Here is a 21,026-nt window from a genome sequence, read left to right as displayed (position 1 = left end):
ACAGCCTCAGGGGGGTAAAGCCTGTGTTAAGCGTCATAAAATGTTATCTCAGAATGCCAGTGGGTTCGGGTCCAGCGGCCTCTCCTATGGATAACCTGCTGACGAGCAGACATCCGCCCTCTGCTTCCGGCGGCCTGGAAATGAGACGGTGGACACTGCTGCCTTGGTGGGCCTCCACCCTTAGGCTCACTTCTTCCTTCTGCAGCCACACAGAACTAATCTGGCCCCTCGGTCAGGTGCCCACTCCTCACAAATTTGAAGACTCCTGTCCTGTCCCCCGAGTTACTTACTCCCAGGGTTGGTTTCTTCAACTTCCTCATGGTTGCTCACGTGACATGATTATCAGGTGGGCTTTCGTTTACATCTGTATTTTTTTGGGTGCTCTCCAGATTCTCAATGGTGCTCTTCTTTTTTTTTTTTTTTTTTTTTAGGTCTTAACAAACATTTGCATTTATCGAATTAAAATGCCTTTGCAAGTGTATTATTTTCTTCCTGAGCAAGAAATCCTCATGGGTTGCTTTGGACTTAATGATGGAGGAGAACAGTGTGTGGGGGCTCTTGGACACGTGTCCTCAGTATTGTTCCTTTCCAGATGTGCGATTGGGCGTTAACGGGCCGATGGCAGCCTGACCAGCAGAAGCAGGGTGGGGTGGGAATGGCCGCTCCTGTTCTGGGTCAGCGTGCTTTCATTGACGCAGGTGGAGGTCGGTTTGTAGTTTGTTGTTAGCATCAAGCACACAGACTCACAGTGAGCGCAACGCGTCCCCCGTACTGGGCTTGGGCAAGTCCGTGCCCAAATGTCAGACTCCCTCGCTAATCATGTATGAGTTACTCAAGGGCAGAAACCACATTGTCCTTACCTCTCTCTCTGCTGCCACATCATGCCTGGCACATGGAGGGCACTCAGCACATGCCCAGCAAATGAACAGATTTACTCTTGAGAGTGTCATTTAAGACTTAGCCCACCACTGAAGTCCGCCAAAAGCTTGTTGGGTCCTGATTGTATCATTCCCAGTGTTAACTGTCCTTCTGGCTTTAGGTTCTGCACATTCTCCATCACCATGTTATTTGCCTCCTAATTTGAGTAATTGATGAAGGTGTAGGGTAGCGCCTGGACTGGAGTCGCTTGCCCATTAGTGACAGACATCTTAACCAAGGTGACTGTCGGGTCGTGCAGCCAAGCACCGTATTTCATCGGATTTAAGACCTCATCACTTGTAAGAGTCACCATTGTCTTATGCACAATGAAGAAAGAATAAACACTGCCATTTTACTGTCACACAGTGCTTTCTATTGAAAGAATGCCTTTAGAATTACTTAGATTATTATCAAGTGTCACTCTGGTCCATTGCAAGGAGGAAAATGCAAACAAAACAAGTTGCTTAAAGTACTTCTAAAACTTCTTCACATTCAGAGACCATTCTTCTGAAGTACATGGGTTTCTGCAAAAATCCTCTCTGCCATCAGCATGCTCTTTATGGAGTGTCCCGTCCATGTCTCTTTGGGGAAGAGGGGAGTACCAGGGGCAGGGGAATAAGGAGAGCTGATCATGTCCACTCCCAGGGAAGGCAGGATACTTGGGAGTATTCACTTGGTGAGAATTCAGTGAGTGATACAATTATGATTTATGCACTTTTTGAATTTATTTCTTTAATTATTTTGCAAAATAAATGAGGGTCCACTCTTGTCTCTGCACAATGACAACGGATCATGATAAGCCTACCTAAGAGCAATGATGAGGCATCCAATTTCAGAGATATTAAAATGCAAAAAAGTGGGCACCTCTGTGGCTCAATCGGTTAAGTGTCTGCCTTCAGCTCAGGTCATGATCCCAAGGTCCTGGGATCGAGCCCCGCTTCGGGCTCCCTGCTCAGTGGAGAGCCTACTTCTCTGTCTGCCGCTCCCCCCTGCTCTCGCTTGCTCTCTCTCTCTCTCTCAAATAAGTTTTTTAAATCTTTAAAAAAATAAATAAAATGCAAAAAATTGTATTTCAGGGCAATGAAATACAGCATTTATAAATCCACCTAATTTACACAATGTTCAGGCCACATTTGTCCATTTCATCCTCAAAGGTGTGATGAATTTGTCAAGCGCCTTGCTGGAAGTAAACCCCTGTGTACAATTTGCACAGTATCCCCTGGATCTACGAGTACATAAGACCAAACACACACAACGCCGGAGATGAGGTTGGCTTGGAGTGTGACTTTGGCCCTCACCACTTCCCTCCTTCGGGGCTCACAGAGCTGCCTTGTTAATAATGGCTGGATATTCCCTGGCTCAGCTATCCCCCTTAATCTCTTCATGGCGTCTCCTGCCTTCCCCTCTCGAAGTGAGGTTGACACATTTGTCCCTGTCACATCTCCCCCACCTGTCATCTTCACTTCTTCAGAGATGAGAGATCGTGGAGGCTTCCACAAAGGCTGGGAGTTGTAACTCATCACTGTGGCAGCCACATGGTCCATCCCAGTCCCCTTGACCGGCGTGGGCTCTGGCCCCATTAGAGCCCCTAAGCTGGTGCCTTGTGCTGGGCTTTGGACTGACCCCGTGCTCCTCTTTTCCCACACCTGCTGGTGCCCCTTTTCCTACACGGCTCCTCCTCTCGCCAGCACTCAGCTTTGCCCTACTCTGCCCTCTGTGTGGTCCTGTGCTTTACCTGTGCTCCTGCCTCATGATCCCCAAGTGCATGTCTAGCCTGGGCTTTCTGGGGAGCTATAGCCATCCAGTTTCATATGTCCACCTGCCAGGTATGTCCTCACTCAGGGGAGCTGAGCATTGTGTTGGGATGGATGACATGAGGGTGTGTGGTTGGGATCCAGGATCCAGAATGTGGATCCCAAATGGCCACAAGCGCCCCTGCCCCTCCCCAGACCTCCACCCTGTGCTCCTCCTGTCAGTGACATATTATAAAAGCCCACCTCTTCTAGGAGGCCACCTCTGAACATGTTGCCCACTGGTTTGAATACCTCAGAAGCCTCTGGTTTCAGATTTGGACAAGACCGTATGAAGTTACCCCCAGGGCCACACCACAGTGGTAGCTCAGTGCATTCCACAGGCCACCCCATCGGAAATGTCAGGACTCTCCAGGGGCACTTCTCTCCCTGTCTCTACTTAGCAGAAATGGACCCAGCCTTCCAAGACTCTCCTTGTGATTGGGTGTGGTCTTGCTTCTTCTGAGCCTTAATCTTCTCCAGCCCCGTACCCTGTCCTGTGCGGGTGCCCCCTGCCTGTCGGGACAATTAGTTAGATCCTCATACTCTCCCTACTAGGTGTGCACTTTGTAAAAATTGGGTTGGCAAACCACTCTTCTTTGCACCTAGGCAGAAAACCGGTTTGTTTCATTTGCATTCTGGAATGCGTTTTCTTTGCCTCCGGGGTTATGTTGGAAGCCCACTGAGGTCTGGAATTGTGTGGTCTCCCTGTGCAGCCCAGCAGAATGGCTTAGGGGCAGGACTTACCAACTTTATTGACTGAAAGGTCAGTAGTGATCCTACAGTTTTTCCTGCTTCCAGTTGTAAAAACATGGGCAGTGGCCTTTTTTTCTGACCGTCTTCCTTCACGGAGGCCAAGGGCAGTGGAAGAAGTGTGTGCCCATGATTAGGGCTGGGTGGGTGGGCCAGCTCACTTGGCAAATGCAGCCTGGGACCTGTGCTCACCTTTGAACTCTGACCTGGGAGAGTCCCGCAACAACAGATATTTCCTGTGCAATTATTATGTGCCTGGCCCTGTTCTGGCCCTGAGAACCCTATAGTGAAGAAAGCAGACGAGGCTGCTGACTTGCCGGGAGCCTCTCCTGGGGGAGTGCAGTCCTGAGGCCACAAACCCCGGGCCGCGAAGAGGCTGAGCCAACTAGAGGGTCTCCTCGACACTCCAGAGTCAGAACACTCCCACCAGATGCCCGGCTCAGATGCACGCCCTTGTAGGGGGCTGCCGGTGAGCAGCCCGTCTGTGTGGGAGCCAGGTGTGCCCGTGTGGCCGCGGAGACAGGGCAGGGGGCTGCCACCGTCCTCGATGTGACGGGAGTAGCCCCTGCATGCACCTGCGGGTCCACTGCTGTCCGTGTCCGAGGGAGGGAGCCAGCAGGACAGTCCTCTCCCCCCTGGGAATGGTAGCATGTGGATCCTGTTTTGGTTATCATGTCTGAACATGGGAACACCTTATCTTCACCCGAGTAGTGCGCTCAGACCAGACTAACTCCTGTGCTGAGCTGATTTAATGTATGCTTCAGACTTCTGGAGGGACATTTAAAAATGTATGTTGCCAACATCCCTGTTTCTTTTATAGAGCCTTTTAACTCTTCATGACAGTGATCAGCAGTTTTCATATGAGGACTTCCTTGACAATTTCACTTTTAAATTCAGTGTCTGGAAAAAGGTACTCTGCAGATGAATATGTCAGAATGAGAAGGATTGTATGACCCAGTATGCTTCCTGATGTAGGAAAGAACGAAAGAATGTAGTTAGGGTTCGAAGCCCGACGGCCAAGAAAGAATTCTTGAGACATCTTTGATGCAAAAAGGTGGTTGTATTGAAGCACAGGACAGGACCCATGGGCAGAAACAGCTTCCCCCGGGGTCATGAGGAATGGCCTGTTAGATAATTTCAAGTTGGGAGGGGGTTTGGGATTGCATCATTCTCTAAGGAATTTTGGAAGCAAGGTTTCCAGGGCCTTGAGCTATTATTGGGAAAAGGTCATTTATTACCATCTAATAAAACCTGAGTCATGAGACCCTTCAGATGTCTATCGGTGGGCTATATGCTTGGGGGATGATTGCCAACACATGAGGGGTTTAGAGATAAAGGAAGTTTCCAAAAGAATTTTTATATGTTAAAATAGACTTAAAGGATCCTGGGGGTTGGGGGAGGCGGGGGGGTGGGGTGTGTGGAATGTCGGGCTAGGATTGCCTTTTGCCCTCAGCAAAGTGTCAGCATGGAGACAGTTGAGTCCCTAGAGGAACTTGTCAATGGGCTGGAGGGAGTAAGGAAATTTAATCATTTTTCTTCTGCCTTTGTTTCCCACATCACTTCCCTTTTTTGCTTTTGCTACCAGGAAACTCCATGAAGCTCCTTGCCCAGCTTTGGGAATGGGTGTTGTTGTTGTTGTTCTTGTTTTGATTTCACAGGCCTGTAAGGTACCCTAGATCCACACTGACTAGCTTTAAATCTATGTCTGAGCAGCTGCCCGAACACACTGACATCTAAAAGGACATCGGTGACATTTCATATTGGACACAGATTCATTCCCTGGAATGACTGTTGCTTCATAGCCCCAAACGGCCCAAACCTCTCTTCCTGGTTCAGAGGCAAAGTCACCTGTCACCCGGCCAGGAGGGGAGGAGCAGATGTACTTGTCAGGAGCCCCAGGGCTGAGCTGCTCAGCCCCTAACAGAGGCAGAAGAGAGTCCTTGTTGTGGTCTCGTGGTGTGAGAGGTTCTGAGTGACAAGAAGCGTGTTCTTACCAGCCTGGGCTAGTGACTGAGCTCTGGCTGGGGCGCTGGAGGGCCCGGCTCTGCAGAGGGGCTCAGGGGGCTTCCTCACTGCCACCCGCCCCAGGCCAGCCCACGGGGGCCCTTCTCTGACTCGGGACTGGGGGGCGTGGGGCGCAAGGGGTAGCAAGGAGTGCGTTGAGCAAACGCCGGCTGAGCAAGAAAAGCCCTGGCCTGAGGCTGATTATTTTTGGCACGCTGTTGGGGGGCGAGGGAGGCTGTGGAAGCAGCTCCCACACCACGAGGCCGTGAAGCAATGGGGCTTCCAGATAACCTTGGTGGTTTACACGTTCATCCATGGTGTTCCCAGCCGTGTCTTTCCCTACAGGATGATTGCATTTAGCTTTCTCCTCCTTCTGCCTCTCCTCCACTCCAGTGGTTTAAGTAGGCACAGTCTTCCTGGAAACCGTCCATTATTATATCTCATAATAGCAGAACAAAACCGGGTAGCGGTAACCTCATAATTGACCAGGTCCACTGTTTCAAGGCAGCCCCGGAGACCAGAGATCTAAGCCCAGGGTCTGTCTCCCCTCATTCCTGCCAAACCCTGTCGACCTGCCGTTAGGTCCGCTTGAAATAAAACGCGCTTTGGGGGACGAGCGAAGACTCTTCAGCGAGGTCACCTGCATGTTTGCAGATGGGAGAGGGATAGCCAGGTGCTTGGCCCGCAGCGGACATTCGGGCCTCCCTCGGCATGGTCGCGGTTCGAGCACAAAGGCGAGAAGGAAAGACACAGAAATGGAGATGGCGTTTTAGGCGTGCTGCCATCCAGAGGTTTATGCCCCCTTCTGTTTCCCCAAGACCTTTCTCTAATGATGTGTTCACGATGGAGGGAGATGGAAACCAGATGACCTCCACGAGCTTGACCCGATGCTGGGACGCATCCGTTTCACGGGGATCCGTGTGGAGTCTGCATGGGGCTTGAGGCTCACGTGGCAGACAAGGGATGCGGCTCGGGCGTGGGCCCAGGCCTGGAGGTCGCCACGCTCACGGCGCTGTGGTGTCTTTCTCGTTTTGTCCTGACACGCCTAGGCTAAAGCAAATACTGGGCGCTTCAGTGGGTCTTTATGTCCCAACCACATACTAGCTGTCTTTGTTAGTTTCCTACAGCTGATTTAACGAATTTCCACAAATTCCGTGGCTTAAAAATCTCACACATTTACTGTCCTACAGTTCTGGGGGTGGAAGTTCAAAGTCAGTCTGATGGGGCTAATGACAAGGTGTGGGCAGGGTGGGTTCCTTCTGGAGGCCCCAGAGGAGACTCTTAGCCCTCAAGGTTTCCACATTCCAGAGGCACCTGAATTCCTTGGCTCACACGCAGCCCCTCCTCCAGCAGCAAAACCAGCGGCAGAGCATTGCTGCAGCTCCTACCCTCTGACCCTCCTGTCTCCCTCTCCCAAGGACCCTTGGGGTTATAATGGGCCCCCCTCAATCATCCAGGACCATCCCGAGGCCCCACACTCAGTCATAGCTGCAACGTCCCTTTGCCGTGTAAGGTCATGTATTTGTAGGTTCTAGGGATGAGGACGTCGGCACCTTTGGGGGACCACTCTTCAGCCTACTACACCATTTGAAAAACTATTTTTCTTTCATTCTTCATTGCACACGGCCATTCTGTTTTCCTGTTCATATTGGTCTTCGGGCACTACTTGCTCTTTATAATGGCAAGCTGCAGAAAATTCCGCTTTGCAAAAATACCAGGTCACAGGAAGGAGTACAGCATGACCTAATGGTGAAACTGTGAGCTACCTGAACCTCGTAGTTTGGTCTGTGTCTGGAAGATGTCAAGTATTGCTGTGTTTTCCTCAAAATATCGAAATATCCCACAGCACCCCTGTGAGTTTGCTTAGGTATCCCGGGGTACCCTGGCACCAGTTTAGGAACCACAGCTGCAGGTTAAAAGCATCCTTGCTCAGCTCCTTGGGCTCTGCCTTGTGGGGTAAGGATTGGGGGGACCCCCTTAGCTAGGCTGTCTCCTCTAGTTGTGGGCAGCATTCAGCTAAGACGTGACTCCAGAAAAGAATGCAGTGCCCCAGTCTGCAGATGCTCTTGGACCCATCGTCTGCTGCTCCTGGCCAAGCCCTGGCCCTGTTCCTGACCTGCTGTGGATGGGTTAAGGGTCACTGGCCTCCTTAGTGGGTCACGTGGACCCTGCCCTCCGTTCACAGCTCACGCAGTCATGCTTCAGCCTAGCCCGCATCCACGACCACAGAGGAAGGAAGGATACTTCTCTTGGGTTCTCTGGGTGTATTTTGTTTTTAATTTTATCCTTTTATTTGAGAGAGGGAGCGTGAGAGAGAGAGAGTACGAGTGAGAGAGCACACGAGCAGGGGGAGGGAGAGGGAGAAGCAGACTCCCCGCTGAGCAGGGAGCCCGACAAGGGGCTCGATCCCAGGACCCTGGGACCATGAGACCATGACCTCAGCTGAAGGCAGCCGCTTAACCGACTGAGCCACCGAGCCTCCCCCTTCAGGTGTGTTTTCTAAATAAGACTTAATAAAAAGTCACAGAAGGCATCCAACTGATGTGAGGCAAAGAAGGCTGCGTGAATGCAGAAGGGTGCCCGTGTCTGGGGGGTAAACTGTCTTTCAGGGGTTAAATCCCAGAGCTTAAGGGAGTCTGATGACTGCAGGGGAGAGGTGTTTATATTCTGCTTCACACCCAGGACCCTCACCTTCTCTGTGTTTGGATGGTACCTTCGCACGAGGCAGGTGGGGTTGAAAGTCTTATGACTCGAGTCTCAGGGTCAAGGACTTTTAGTAATCAACATCGGGCAGAGGTGTGCAGGTTTTGATTTGCATTGGCCCTCCACAACCCTTAGGCCAAGCAAGGTGGATGTTCTGTGGGGAGTTAGCTCACTATTTTATGTGAGGCCCCAGGAGGTGACGTTCAACTTGTGGCTGGAGAGAGGTCAAAATGTAGCAGAAGCTCAGGCAGCAGCTGTGAGGGACCTTTGACCTCTGGTCCTAAACCAGTAGGTGGTCCTGCTCTGCACCCACCCGCAGGTGACCCCGCGCAGCCATGCACCTGCCTCCCCCAGCCACAGACATCTCGTCTCTAAAATGGGAATAAAAGCGCAGTACTGCGCAGCAGCTTGACGGAGTGGTCCAAGACGATGTTTCTCTGTATCTCTGTGCCTCGAAAAGTGTTGACTGTTCTGATAACGGCCTCAGCGTCGTCTCTCAGCTGTCTCGACATTGCCGCGGCCAGGCTCTTGTTCAGCTTCTCCTCGTGGGCGAGGAGGACAGCAACACATCTCCGTAAGACCGGCCATGTATTATCTCATTTATCTTGATAATACTCCAGATGAGTCTGGGAAAAGAAAAATTCACATTCACGTTTTCCAAAAATAGGAACTGGTTGTGATTTAAATGACTTTCCCAGCGGTGCCTGGCTGGCTCAGTCGGTGGAGCGTGAGACTCAATCTTGGGGTTGTGCGTTCGGACCCCATGTTGGGTGCAGATTACTTAAAAATAAAAAAAATAAAAAAAAACACTTTCCTGGTGTGAGTCTGAGTGGAGCTGAAACCCGAGGCAGGAGGCTGGCTTTCTCTGTTCAGGCCAGTCATCGGGCAGAATACTCCAGCCACACGCCGTCGTCGAAGGCTGGGGCTCGTGGGAAGTTCTGGCTACAGAGACGTAGCTGGCCTCAGTTCCCTCGTCTGCAGAATGGGCCTGCCCTTCCTGGCACACTGCCCACACTTGACCCAGAGTGAAACAAATGGATTAGAGTTCTGAATCCAGGAGGTTAGGTGGTGTTTTGACTTTACAGTTGAAAAGGAGGTGCGGATGTAGAACCCACCGGGTATATATAGCCACAGTACAGACTTGGGGGAAGGTCATCTGATAGCACCCATCGTCAGCCCTAGTCACGTGCCCGGACCTCTCTCCTGTCATAGGACCCTGGAGTCTCTGACCCAGCAACCCCACTTCTAGAAATGGAGCCCCAGGGGAGCACCGAAGAGGTAGCTGTAGGGGGACCATATGGTGGTCAAGAACAGGGACTTCTTGGTTGACATGGATTGTGCATGCTGTCGCTTCCTAGCCTGGAGTAAGTCTCTGAGCCTTGATTTACTGATGTCATGAGACGAGGAACGAGCTGGATGGACGCGAGTGTGAGCCAGCGTGTTAGGGATGCCAGGTGAGCGAGGCTTTGCAAGCCCTTCTCTTTTTGTGGGAAGAGCAGCACGTCTGATCGCTCTTGGACACACTAAACAAGAGGGAGTTGCCTGAGGTGGATGGCAAAGGGCAGAGTTACAGAAAGTTCCGGATTCTTGCCCAGGGAGCCTCATCTGATTGCTCAAGGTCGACCTGCTAGAGATGTCCTGGCTCGGGTTGCTTTGGGATGTTGGGGAAATCAGAGTTTGAGCAAAGCCTCGTGGGGATGTGGCTGAGCAGCTGCAAGAAGGCAATCTCCTGAGTTCCTTCTGCAGCCGGGGCCGCGGGGGCGGGAAAAGGCTGGGGGGCGGGGGGGAGGGGAGGGGAGGAGGTCAGGAAGCCTCCCACTAGGATGTGATCACCTTGCCTGCCCCCCCACCCTTTGCTCCTGTCCCATGCATGCAGCTGCTTGTACTAAAGCTCGTCCCGTGGCTGCCGGTCAGCCCAGACCCCGGGGGTGGCCGACAAGCCATCCCTGGATGCCTGGCCGACCTCTTCTCCATGAGCGGTGCCCCTCGCCTCATGAACCTCCTGGTTCCTGAACTTTCCAAAGTCATTGCTGCCTAGGGCCTCTGTGCAGACTCTCCCTCTGCCCAGACCTCTCTCCTGTCAGAGGACCCTTGAGTCTTCTTGGCGGGTCCTCCTTCCCTCTCAGTTCCTATCTGCCTCCCCAACTCCCGGTCCAAAGAAGCCCTTCTCGGGGCTCTCAGAGACATCTCCTGGAGACTCTCTGTAGCACTCAGTGCCCCCAGAAGTTCTTGTTTGGGTTTCCATTTTATTAACAGTCTCTTACAGACCTCCCCCTGCCCATCCCCACCCCCGCCACCCCTTCTCTTAGCCTGCGCCCCCCCCCCCCCCCCCCCACGACCAGATGCTCCTTACAGCCTTGTTCATGCGTGCACTCCCAGATGCTGGGACACTAGCTGATGCATAGTAGCTGCTCAGTGGATACCGTCGAGGGGCGCCCAGCTGGCTCACTCAGTAGGACACACGACTCTTGATCTCAGGGCCGTGAGTTCAAGCCCCACATTGGGTGTAAAGCCTACTTAAAGAAAAGAAAAGAAGTACTTGTTGAATGAGCAGGTGGGTGGTTAAGGCCTTCGGGTTACAGGTTGACTTAGAATTTTAGCCTAATTTGGTTGGTAGAAACTCATGCTGTAAGGCCCAGGAAATGAATTGCAAAAGTTGCAAGAAGGTTTGTTCTGCTTCGAGGCTGTAGAAGAGCGTTTTTAATACACACGGTCTGTAGGTGTAAAGATCCTGCTGTGATTTGATACCCTGAGTCCCAGCCTGTGGCCCTGCAGTGCGTTCAGGACCTTCCTTGTGCATGGGACAAGGCAGATAGATTGCGGCGCAACCCACAGATGTGTTTTCTTTGGCCCGCAACATGTTTTGAAATAAATGTAAATTAGTTGCCAGTGTTGAGGAATTAGAGGATTTTGCGTCATGCATTTCAGCCATTCTCTGGACATCTCTAGGTCTGGTGCCGCTGGGCCTGCGCTCCTGAGTGTAGCACCCGGCCGGCTCTGCTTGGGGGCCATGTGGTTGGTTCCCGCTGGGCCCACTTCCTCTGTGTTCTCTGGCTGGCCCAGCACAGGTAGTCATGGGAGGTGTGCCATCCTGGTGTGTTCAGAGTGACCGCCACCTTGTCCCGCACCGAGGCCTGTAATTACGTTTCCTTCCTGAAGGAAGAGGGTGGGGGTGCTTCCAAGGGTTCTGCTCTGCACACCACACCCCACGGTGCCCTCACACACCCTGGCCTGGGTCCCCTGCCACTTCTTTCTCCCCAACAGTCAGGCCTCTCACTTTGTGCCTCCTGCCTGAGCCCACAGAGGAGGCTTCTGGGAAAGGATGACTCACACACTCCCAGAATTTCAAGCGAGGGAGACGCTGGGAGAGCCGCTTGTCAGCCTCAGGCTGGACCAGAAATAGCCGTGATAATTTGCTCTGATCTTGCAGCCCTGATGCTGCGGTGTTCTGCTTGGGTAAATAGATGCAGCCCTTCTGACTGCTTGAAACTGTTTCAAGATACAGAAATTTGTTTCCTTTTCGCTCCGAATATTTTATTTATTGCAAACTGTATCATTATGATCAAGCACAAAATCAAAAGGAGAAATGACCTCAGTGCCAGGACTATAATACACTTCTGTCTTCTTTTCCAGCCCTTTTTGTGCATATGCTTTATTATTATTATTATAAGAAAATTCAGGGGCGCCTGGGTGGCTCAGTCATTAAGCGTCTGCCTTTGGCTCAGGTCATGATCCCAGGGTCCTGGGATCGAGCTCCGCATTGGGCTCCCTGCTCAGTGGGAAGCCTTCTTCTCCCTTTCCCACTCGCCCTGCTTGTGTTCCCTGTCTCGCTGTCTCTCTGTCAAATAAATAAATAAAATCTTAAAAAAAAAAAAAAAAAGAAAATTAAAATTCATGCACTCCAGCATTCCCAGCCCCCAGACAAAAGGACAGCATGCCGTGGGATTCAGTAAATACTCGTTGACTGCAGATTATTTTGTTTACTTAGCTATAAAGTGAACATCATTCACTGATGTTCTGATTGTTTACATCTGCATCATTCACTGATTACTATTGCATCAAGTTGTTAGAATTTATTTGCCATTTTCCTGTATTTAGATTTTTTTCCTCCAATTTATCAGGATTTGAAATGCTGTTGCAAGGAGCATTTTCTTTTCCATGTAACTGGTTTTGAGTGTTTTAAATTATTTTCTTGGGGTAAATTTCAAGCATTTGAATCCTGGATCAGAGGATAAAAAAATAAAAATTATAGAAAATAGTTTCTAGGGGTACCTGGCTGGCTCAGTTGGAAGAGCATGCAACTCTTGCTCTCTGGGGTCGTGAGTTCGAGTCCCACCGTAGGTGTGGAGAATATATACATACATACATACAAAAACAAACAAACAAACACCCTTTCTAGAGTCTTATTTATCCCTATTGCCAGGATTGCTTGAGAATATTAACTTTACCATGGACCTCATCAGCATTTAGATTGCATTTTAAAGTTTTTGCTGATTTAGTAGTATAAGATGGTACCTAATTGTTTTAATTTGCCTATCTACATGTGTGGTTATCAGCGTAGGTTGAAGAATTGTCTAAGCATTTAATAAGAGTATTTCTTCTTATGTGACTTGTCTGTTTGAGTCGTTTGTATTCCTTATTAAAACAGAGTTTTCGGTTGGATTTGGGTAAATTTATAATACAGATATTTTTGACCCAACTTTCCTACCATAGCGACTGTGAACATCTTCCTAGTGTGTGATTTTCCATTTTTAACACCCAGTGTGTTGTTACAGGTGTGATTTTCTGTGCTTTGGAGAGTCTGAGAATGTGGTGGCCAGAAGGACCTTAGAATTCGAGCCCGACCACAGTGTCTCAGACGGGGAAACTATGGCCCAGGGAGCAGAGGCTCCGGGTGCAGGTGGTGGGAGGGGGGCCAGGGCTGACCCAGCCTCAGACCGCCACTCCTCAATCTCCGCCTCTCTGCGTGGTGGTGCTATCTCCTGAGCTCCTAAAAGCCCCATGTCGCTCTCCTGGCCCAGACGGTTCTTTTGAGGGGAGGTTTATGCTTCTCCTCTTTGAGCCCAGGCAAGCTCTATAGGACTGTCCTGAAAGGGTACCCTCGCCACTCCAACAACAAGGAGCCAGCCGTTCCATCTTTCTGACTCAGGGCATTTAAAAATGTCCTGAGCTGGGGAATTTAGAGGAACCTATGATCGATTTGTGAGCATTAAGCTCTTAACCGGCAGCAAAGACAGTGTAATATCGAATTACCCACAGAAGATGCATTGGTGCCGCAGCGTCGGCAGCTACCTGTCTGCTGGGGGTTGTCCTAGATATTCGGGGTCTGCAGAGGGTGAGGACAGGGACAGGCCCAATCTGGAGGCTGCTCTTGCCTTGAGGAGCTGATGCATCAGGAGGGCTCTTGCTTCATGCTGAGCTGTGTGCCGCTCACCACCGGGGAAGGTGGGTCCCAGACCTGGTAGGCGACTCCCCAGCTGGCAGTCAGGAAACCCGGTTTAGACTTGAAGATTTTCGCCCCAGCTCTCTTGCTGCGCCGCCTGCATCCTGGCCCCCACCCCAGCTCTTCAAGTACATTCATGGGCAGCCCTGTCCATCCAGTCGCAGTCACAGCAGACCTTTCCTTAGTCCAGATAGTCGGTTGCTACAGAGGTGCTTATATTGTAATGGGATGAGCAGAAATAGAAGTATCTGTCCGTCAAACAAGCAGAATTTTAAAATGGGGGTAAATAAAATGCTGGAGGTACACAGAGGCACCAGGGAATAGTTTTGACTCGGGGTGGAGTGAGCTGCTCAGAAGAGGTGTCACCATGTCCGCCTGGGGGATGAACAGCATCCGGGCAGGGTGAGGCAGGAAGAAGGGATGGACTGGGGAAGGGAGAGGGCAGAAGGAACAGGCACCTCGAGACGCATGCCCTCATCCAGGTGTCCTTACCCGGAGTGCAGGGAGAGGGCAGGACGGAGAGGCTGCGTCTGGGCAGCAAATGAGGCTCAGAAGCCGGTGGAGGGTTGGTGAGTGATATGAAAAGGGGCATCTGTCTGGCAGCCTGGGAAGGTTCTGGGCCTCTGGAAGAGTCCTCAGGTAGGAGCCCAGGAAGGAAGAGATGCCAGCCCAGGAGGGGAGGGGCCCACGTGCTTAGCAGATGCAGCTTTTCCCAACGTGCCAGACGACACCATCTCCCATAGCCACTGATGCTAACAGCAGTGATCAGGCAGATGTGTCTCTGGGGATTTTCTGATTCTGATTCTAGCCTGGGGTCAGCCTTTTTATTTACTGGCATCAGTCTGGTAGGCCAAAGCAGGGAGAGGGCAGGCAGGTGCAGTGGCTTTGAAGTCTGTGTAGTTTGGAGAAGTCCTGATCGTTGGTGTTTATGTGTTTATTATTTCAACAAATAGTTATTGTGTGCCTACCACGCACCAGGTGTTTAGCAGTAGACAGTAGGGAAATGATGTCCACGTAGGGATGACCCAGATTCTAGAAGTTTGGAGCCTATTCTCTTTTCGGGGAATTTGTGGCCTCATTCGTTCATTTAAGTCTGGATTTTCAGTGCTGAATTCCCCTTACGCAGAGTAGCTCTCGTGGTGATAACGTTTCCGTGTCTTCCGTTCTAGATGCCTTAGGGCCACGAGCGCTGCCCCTGAGGACTCCTGGTGGCCAGCAGCTCCGAAGCCATTCAGGCGCTTGGCCTCCAGCTCCCACTGACACATCCGGGAATCCTGTCTGCTGGCCTTCCAGCCTGGAAGCCTACCCGAACCATGGAGGCCCCTGAGGTCCCCGTGGGAGCGCTGATTGACTTCGGGACTGAGCCGTCCCCCTCCTCGCCCCTAGAGACACTGCCTCCGAAGCTGCGGGATGGGGACAGCTCCCAGGGCGACGGTGCTTCGGAGAGCGAGACTACAGAGTCTGCAGACAGCGAGAATGACATGGGCGAGTCGCCCTCACACCCGTCCTGGGACCAGTACCGCCGCTCCTCCTCCAACGAGTCCTTCTCTTCCAACCAGAGCACCGAGTCAGCCAAGGACGAGGAGACCCTGGAGCTCCGGGAGTTCATGCGCAGCTACGTGGAGAAGATCTTCTCTGGAGGGTGAGCCCCCAGGACCTGCTCTCTGCCCCAGGCTCTGTCCTTGACAGGGCACCCGCTGGGGCCCGGGCTTTCGCTCCCTCATGGGCCAATGGTGGGCCACCTGGGTGGTTCTCAGCCCCCACCCCCGGCTGCAGGTAGAAGTGTTTGGGGAGTTTTCGCTGCCTCTTCCATCCCACCCCCGGCTCCAGCCACTCCGCTGACATGCTCACGTCCTCACTGCTAAATCCAGAAGGACTCTAGGTTTGCTTCCCTGTGTCTGAGCCCTTGCAGGTTAGCGTCAGACTCACACTGGGCTAGGGCGCCTCCACGACTAGCAGACTCTCAATGCAGGGCAGTACGGTCCAGAAGGTTTCGATTACCCGTACTCCTTGAGATGCTCATGGCAGCTGAGCCTCAAGCCCCTGCCAGGATGGGGACCCTTCCTTGCTCCTCCTTCTTGCCTTTCTTTGACGGTTCTTGAAGGGGTAAACAGGAGCCCTGGCAATTGGAGCAGCAGGGAGCGGAGTTTGGGTTGGGATCAGACTGAGGAGGGGGTGTCTGTGGGTACGCCTCCAGCTCCCCCACCCACTCTTGTTAATATCTCAGCATGGGGGTAGGGAGCCCACAAACCCAAATTCCTGGGTTTCGGATGTCAGCCTTGCCCTGCATCCCCACCACACGCTAGTCACTGAAGGCCTTGCTGCTCGTTTGCCGGACGTGGACCTGCAGCATCCGCATTATGGGAGCTTGCTAGAAATGCAGAGTGTTGGGCCCCACCCAGACCTGCCGAGACTGACTCTGCATTTCAACAAAACCTCTGGACTCTCTGTTGCACGCACTGCAGTCCGAGGAGCTCAGGGACCGAAGGGATCATTTTCCCATTTTATTAAAGCAATAGGAAGAATCTCTGCCTGTTGATTCTGTGTAAAGAGGATATTATTCCCTACTGTGATTAAGGTCCCTTGTTCGTAACCTGGCGAGGTGGGATGTCTGCCTTTTCCAGGCGTGTGTCCATTTTCTTTGCAGTTAGAACAGGGAAGAGAGCTCAGTGATAATCCAAATATTGGACGATCCAAAAATGCATTCATGTTTGATTTTGAATGCATTCTGAGAGAACAAGTAGATGTGGTGCCCTCCTAATTTTGTTTGACTAACACTGGAATTAGTCAGCTTTCTTGGAGCACACCCAGTTAATGAAAGAGGAGAAAGCACAGAAGCTTGCTAATTTGTCAGGAAGGACAATCTATATTTGCGGCAGCCTGTCAGCAATATGGAACATGGACAACTGAGCTGGATGCATTTTCAAGAGCATTCGAGAAATCACTGAAGACTGGCTGGCGAATTCCCCTATTTCATCTGGTGTTGGTATTTTGGGATAAATGAGACCAAGATGTTTTCTACCAAACCTTAAATAAATGAAAAACTACATGAGCTAATTGATCTTCAGCCTTCTGTTTCTTTTTTATCTGGTCTTTAAATCTGGAGGCAGAGTATTAGCCTCCCACAATGAGTGATCAGAGGTGGTTTGAGGTCAGGTGAGCATTCTGTTCACCCTGGCCGTGGTGACCCCCCTGGGGTCCCCCAGTCTCCGTCCCTCACATACAGAGCCAGGATCGTCAGAGAGGTGAGTAGCTGGCTCTTCAGAACAACCAACCAGTCTAACCTTGCGGCCAGCCAGTGTGTCTTGCGCATGAGGGATTCTTAAACTCACTGTGTGGTTCTTTGCTGACTTAGCACCAGTGAGTGGGAAGGCGGTGGAACTTGAGGACCAGGACCTCAGAGGGTCACGTTACCCTTGTCAGCACCCCTGTTTCACTAGAGGCAGGACATGGGGGACGGAGCCTGGGCTTTGGAACCCGGAAGTCTGGATGGAGCTCCCATTCACTACTCAGCTGTGTCTGATCCTCTGACCCAGTCTCCTCATCTTTGAGATAGAAATGCCCCCATTTCCTTGTGGGCCCAGCCGAGGATGGATGTGCCCATGTAAGTCAGGTGTCCATGCTTGGCTGGGGGGCCATATGTCCCCATTCCCTCTCCTGCGTCTTGCCCGCTCTGGCCGTCTTTGTTGCAGAGGGCTGAAAGTTGCTTTTCCTGCTCTGTTCCTTCCAGGGAGGACTTGGACCAGGAGGAGAAAGCCAAGTTTGGAGAGTACTGTAGCAGTGAGAACGGAAAGGGCCGCGAGTGGTTTGCTCGATACGTGAGCGCCCAGGTGAGGGGACGGCGACGGGAGGTAATGGTGGTGGGGCCCCTTCTCATCGGCTCTCCTGCTCCCGCTCTGGAGAAAAGCCACAGGAAACAACCCAGCAGAGAAATTAGTAGAACTTACTTAAAGATGTTCCCAAAAGGCCTCGTTAGAATAGCGGGAAGCGGGAAGTCACTCATCCGGATGCCCCGCTAGAAAGAATGAGCGAGCAAACTGGTCTTTCAACTGCGTGAAGTTACAGAAAAGTTCCTTTTTTAAGGGCAAGAATGTGGACGATGTCCACGCATAGTTTTGTTCAATAACCCGCAGTATTCAGTTTTACAAAGATAATGTAGGGCAGTGACAGCCACGCGAGTTCAGAAAAGAATTATTTTTTGTCAATACCTAGTAGGGTCTTTTTTTTTTTTTTTTCTGTAAAGTGGCTTAAACTCTTGGTTTTTTAAAAGTATTTTGATCACAATTTATTTTTCCAAGAGAAATTAGAAAATGCAGATCAGCACAAATAGAGAAATGGCCCATACCTCTACAATCCAGAAATGGCCCGTGTTGTCTTCTGGGGGTTTCAACCCTCCACACTGGTTCTGTGTTGTATAGGGGAGTTTGTGGGGTTCCTAGTTCTTAAAATTTCAAGGAGACACAGGAAAATGTTGGCTTGTGCTCTGCTCGGGGGCCCGGCTGCTCCCGTCCCGGGCTCGCGGCCCCCCTGTGTCTAGCGGTGCTCAGCGTGGTGAGCCCGGCGCCTGTCTGAGCTGCACCACGCCTCCGCCGCCTGTCGCCCAGTGACGTGTCTGCCCTGTTCCCACACAGCGCTGCAACTCCAAGTGTGTCTCGGAGCCGACCTTCTACCGCCTGGTGCAGTCTTTCGCCGTGGTCCTGTTTGAGTAAGTGACGCTGTAGCTCAAAGCCTTTGTCCTAGAGCACGTGTTCCCCACCTCTCCTGCCCCGTACTAACCCAGTCGTAACAGCCGTGTGAGTCATCAGCGGGCGCTTGCTCTGAACACCATCCCCCGCCCAGCAGCCGCCGAGAGGCAGCATTGTACCAGCCTCTCTTGGGAGGGAGTTAGGGTCCTCCCCCGGCAGTAGGGGTTAGGGGACAGCAGCTGGGCATGAGTAAATCCCTCCATGAGTGCTGTCAGGACAGGCGGGGATGACACGCAGTTGACCCTGCCCTCCTGCTGCGGAGATGTGGCCTTTTCTGGATTTCTTGTTGTGAAGTACCTCCAACTAGATAACCACCCACTTAATGATGTGATCGGATGACTTCAGCCTGCCCCGCGTGCTAATTAGGCCCTGCTGCAACCTTTTATCACAAACAGCACAGTAGAAGCTGGAGGGTGATGAAAAGGGCCCCTCTCTGCATCTATGTAGCTGCGGGAGGCGGGCCATGTGACTCACAGGCTCTCTCCTCCTGAGGCCCCAGGGCCCTGGGACGGCCACACTCACGTCATACATCTTGGATCTGCATCAGAGCAGGTGACGGCCCCCCACCAGCAGGAAAGGAGGGGATGTGTCTGCCTTGGGGAAGCGGACAGCAGCTTTACTGATGGGGGAGGGGGTCACTGTGGGTGAGAAATGGGAAAGGACGGGGAAGAGGAAGCCCCGATCTGACTGTTGTTTCTGCCCTACTTACCCTCGTCCCCTCATTCTGGCCCCGACGCAGGTCCTGGTCCCGTGGTTTGTCCCCATGTCCCTTTTGTCCTTCCAGGAAAACCCCCTCCTTTACTTTCCCTTCCCCTTTTCCTCCCAGCAGAGACATAGCTGCTCTTGGGAACCTTAATTCCCTGTGTCTAGATGTCTCCTCACCTCTTTATTCCCCCCGCCATGAACATGGAGCATGGGCTGGAGGGAAAAGACCAGAAAGTGGAGGATCCCTATTTTTCTGGCACCTGCTTGGAATGTCCCAAGTTGAGGATAGGCTCCCATGGGGGGATTCTGGGTCTCGGAGCTGGCAAGGGTGGAGGGACGAGAAAGCATCACGGAAGGAGCGGGTTTCAAACAGGCCCAGTTGTCTTGTGTGCAGCCTGCTCTCAGGCACTGAGAACCTCAGCTTCCGAACATTCCCACCCGTAGGATTTCTCACGAATCCATATTGTGCAGAGATGGCACCTGTCCCACTTGGTAACACGTATTTAATTCTGCACTGACTTTGAATTTTTCCTTCAATAAAAAGGGGGGGGAATAAAATTCAAGTTCCAACCCAAGCAAAACGCAGAATCTCCCCATTTCTCGGTGAGCATATGTATTTCTGTATGGTTGGGGGAAAAAAAGGGAAAAAACCTTATAATCTTCTTAAAATATGTATTAATTTTTAAAATTTGAGTTTCATAATTTTTAGTTTATTAGTGTCTTATGTTTTTACTTTTATTTATTGTCCTTTATGATTTTTTTGGCAGAGTTTAGTTCTTTAAGTTTTTTTTTTTTTAAAGATTGTATTTATTTATTTGAGAGAGAGAGGAGAGACAGAGAGCACGAGAGGTGGGGAGCGGTGGGCAGAGGGAGAAACAGGCTCCTTGCTGAGCAGGGAGCCCGACATGGGCCATCCCGGGACTCTGGGATCGTGACCTCAGCCGAAGGCAGACGCTTAACCAACTGAGTCACCCCTGATTAGATTATTTTTGTATTCAAAGATAAAACTGGCCCTGACCCCACTATCTAGATACATTCTATTGACTTTTCTTAAGTAATACTTGTGCAAGGTTAGAAACTAAACAGGAAAAAAAAGTACAGAAGAACAGGGTAGAGAAGCACAGTGCCTCAAATGGAAAGGAAACCCTTTTTCACAGCCCTGTCCTCGCTCCTGTGGTCCTCCTCCCAGCAATAATCCCTGTTGATGATATGCATCCCAGCGAATATATATCTTTCTGAAAAAGATAAGCAATTGGGGATTCTTTTTTGTTGCTTCTATGTAGCATCTGGGGAGTGAGATATTAATGTGGACATATTTATAAAATTTTTAGGTCTTGCTTCAGGAGCTTGCAGTGAGAAAATTGGGTAGAACAATTCTTTAGCTAGTCAGCCTTCCTTGTCATTTTAGGTGTCATCAGATGGACGACTTCGGGCCTGCCAAGAACCTCATGACCATGTGCTTCACCTACTACCACATCGGTAAGGCCCAGGGACGCGGCCACTGTGGAGGGCAAACATGGAAACTCAAGACTTGTCACCTTGTAACATGGCATCAAGTGAGGATTTCTTTCCCATTAGCGGCAAAGTTGTGAGGCTTCCAGAATACAATAGAACCTGAGGTTAGGACGGGGTGCACAAGGAGTGAGATTCCTGAAACAGGAGGAGAAGACATGCGGTCCATATCATGGGTCATGAGGCTACCTATCCACAGTAGGAAGGAAGCCACCCAGCAGCTGGGAGATGACAGAGTAAGTTCATTTGGTGGGAAATTTCATGGTCGACTCAGGAATTGCTGGATGTGAGGACATCGCTTTCACGTTTTAGCAAAATACGCATGGGGTTGGCTCTGGAAGAGAGTGGGAGGAGCAGTATAGGGTCTTGGGGTGGAAAGCGTCCCTGGGTGTGGGCTGGTGATGCCCTCATGACGAGTGCAGATTGTTCTTCATCCCGACGTCTGACAGTTCT

The 21,026-nt window shown here is 51.3% G+C and overlaps 1 protein-coding gene across 6 annotated transcripts in view; it reads left to right on the top strand.

The window, feature by feature from the left end:
- Window positions 1–21,026, top strand: part of KIAA0513 (KIAA0513 ortholog) — a 70,625-nt gene that overhangs the window by 35,200 nt on the left and 14,399 nt on the right. For all 6 annotated transcript variants that reach the window (XM_036104880.2, XM_036104882.2, XM_036104875.2 and 3 more), the window contains 4 exons: window positions 14,781–15,253; window positions 17,342–17,441; window positions 18,243–18,316; window positions 20,470–20,540. In XM_036104880.2, coding sequence (XP_035960773.1) covers window positions 14,925–15,253; window positions 17,342–17,441; window positions 18,243–18,316; window positions 20,470–20,540 — 574 coding nt within the window. In that variant the 5' untranslated portion in view covers window positions 14,781–14,924. The remainder of the gene's footprint in view (window positions 1–14,780; window positions 15,254–17,341; window positions 17,442–18,242; window positions 18,317–20,469; window positions 20,541–21,026) is intronic.

This window comes from Halichoerus grypus, chromosome 15, assembly GCF_964656455.1.
Source record: "Halichoerus grypus chromosome 15, mHalGry1.hap1.1, whole genome shotgun sequence".
NCBI lineage: Eukaryota > Metazoa > Chordata > Mammalia > Carnivora > Phocidae > Halichoerus > Halichoerus grypus.
Note: the sequence above shows the minus strand (reverse complement) of the source record. Positions and strands in the feature narration are given on the sequence as shown.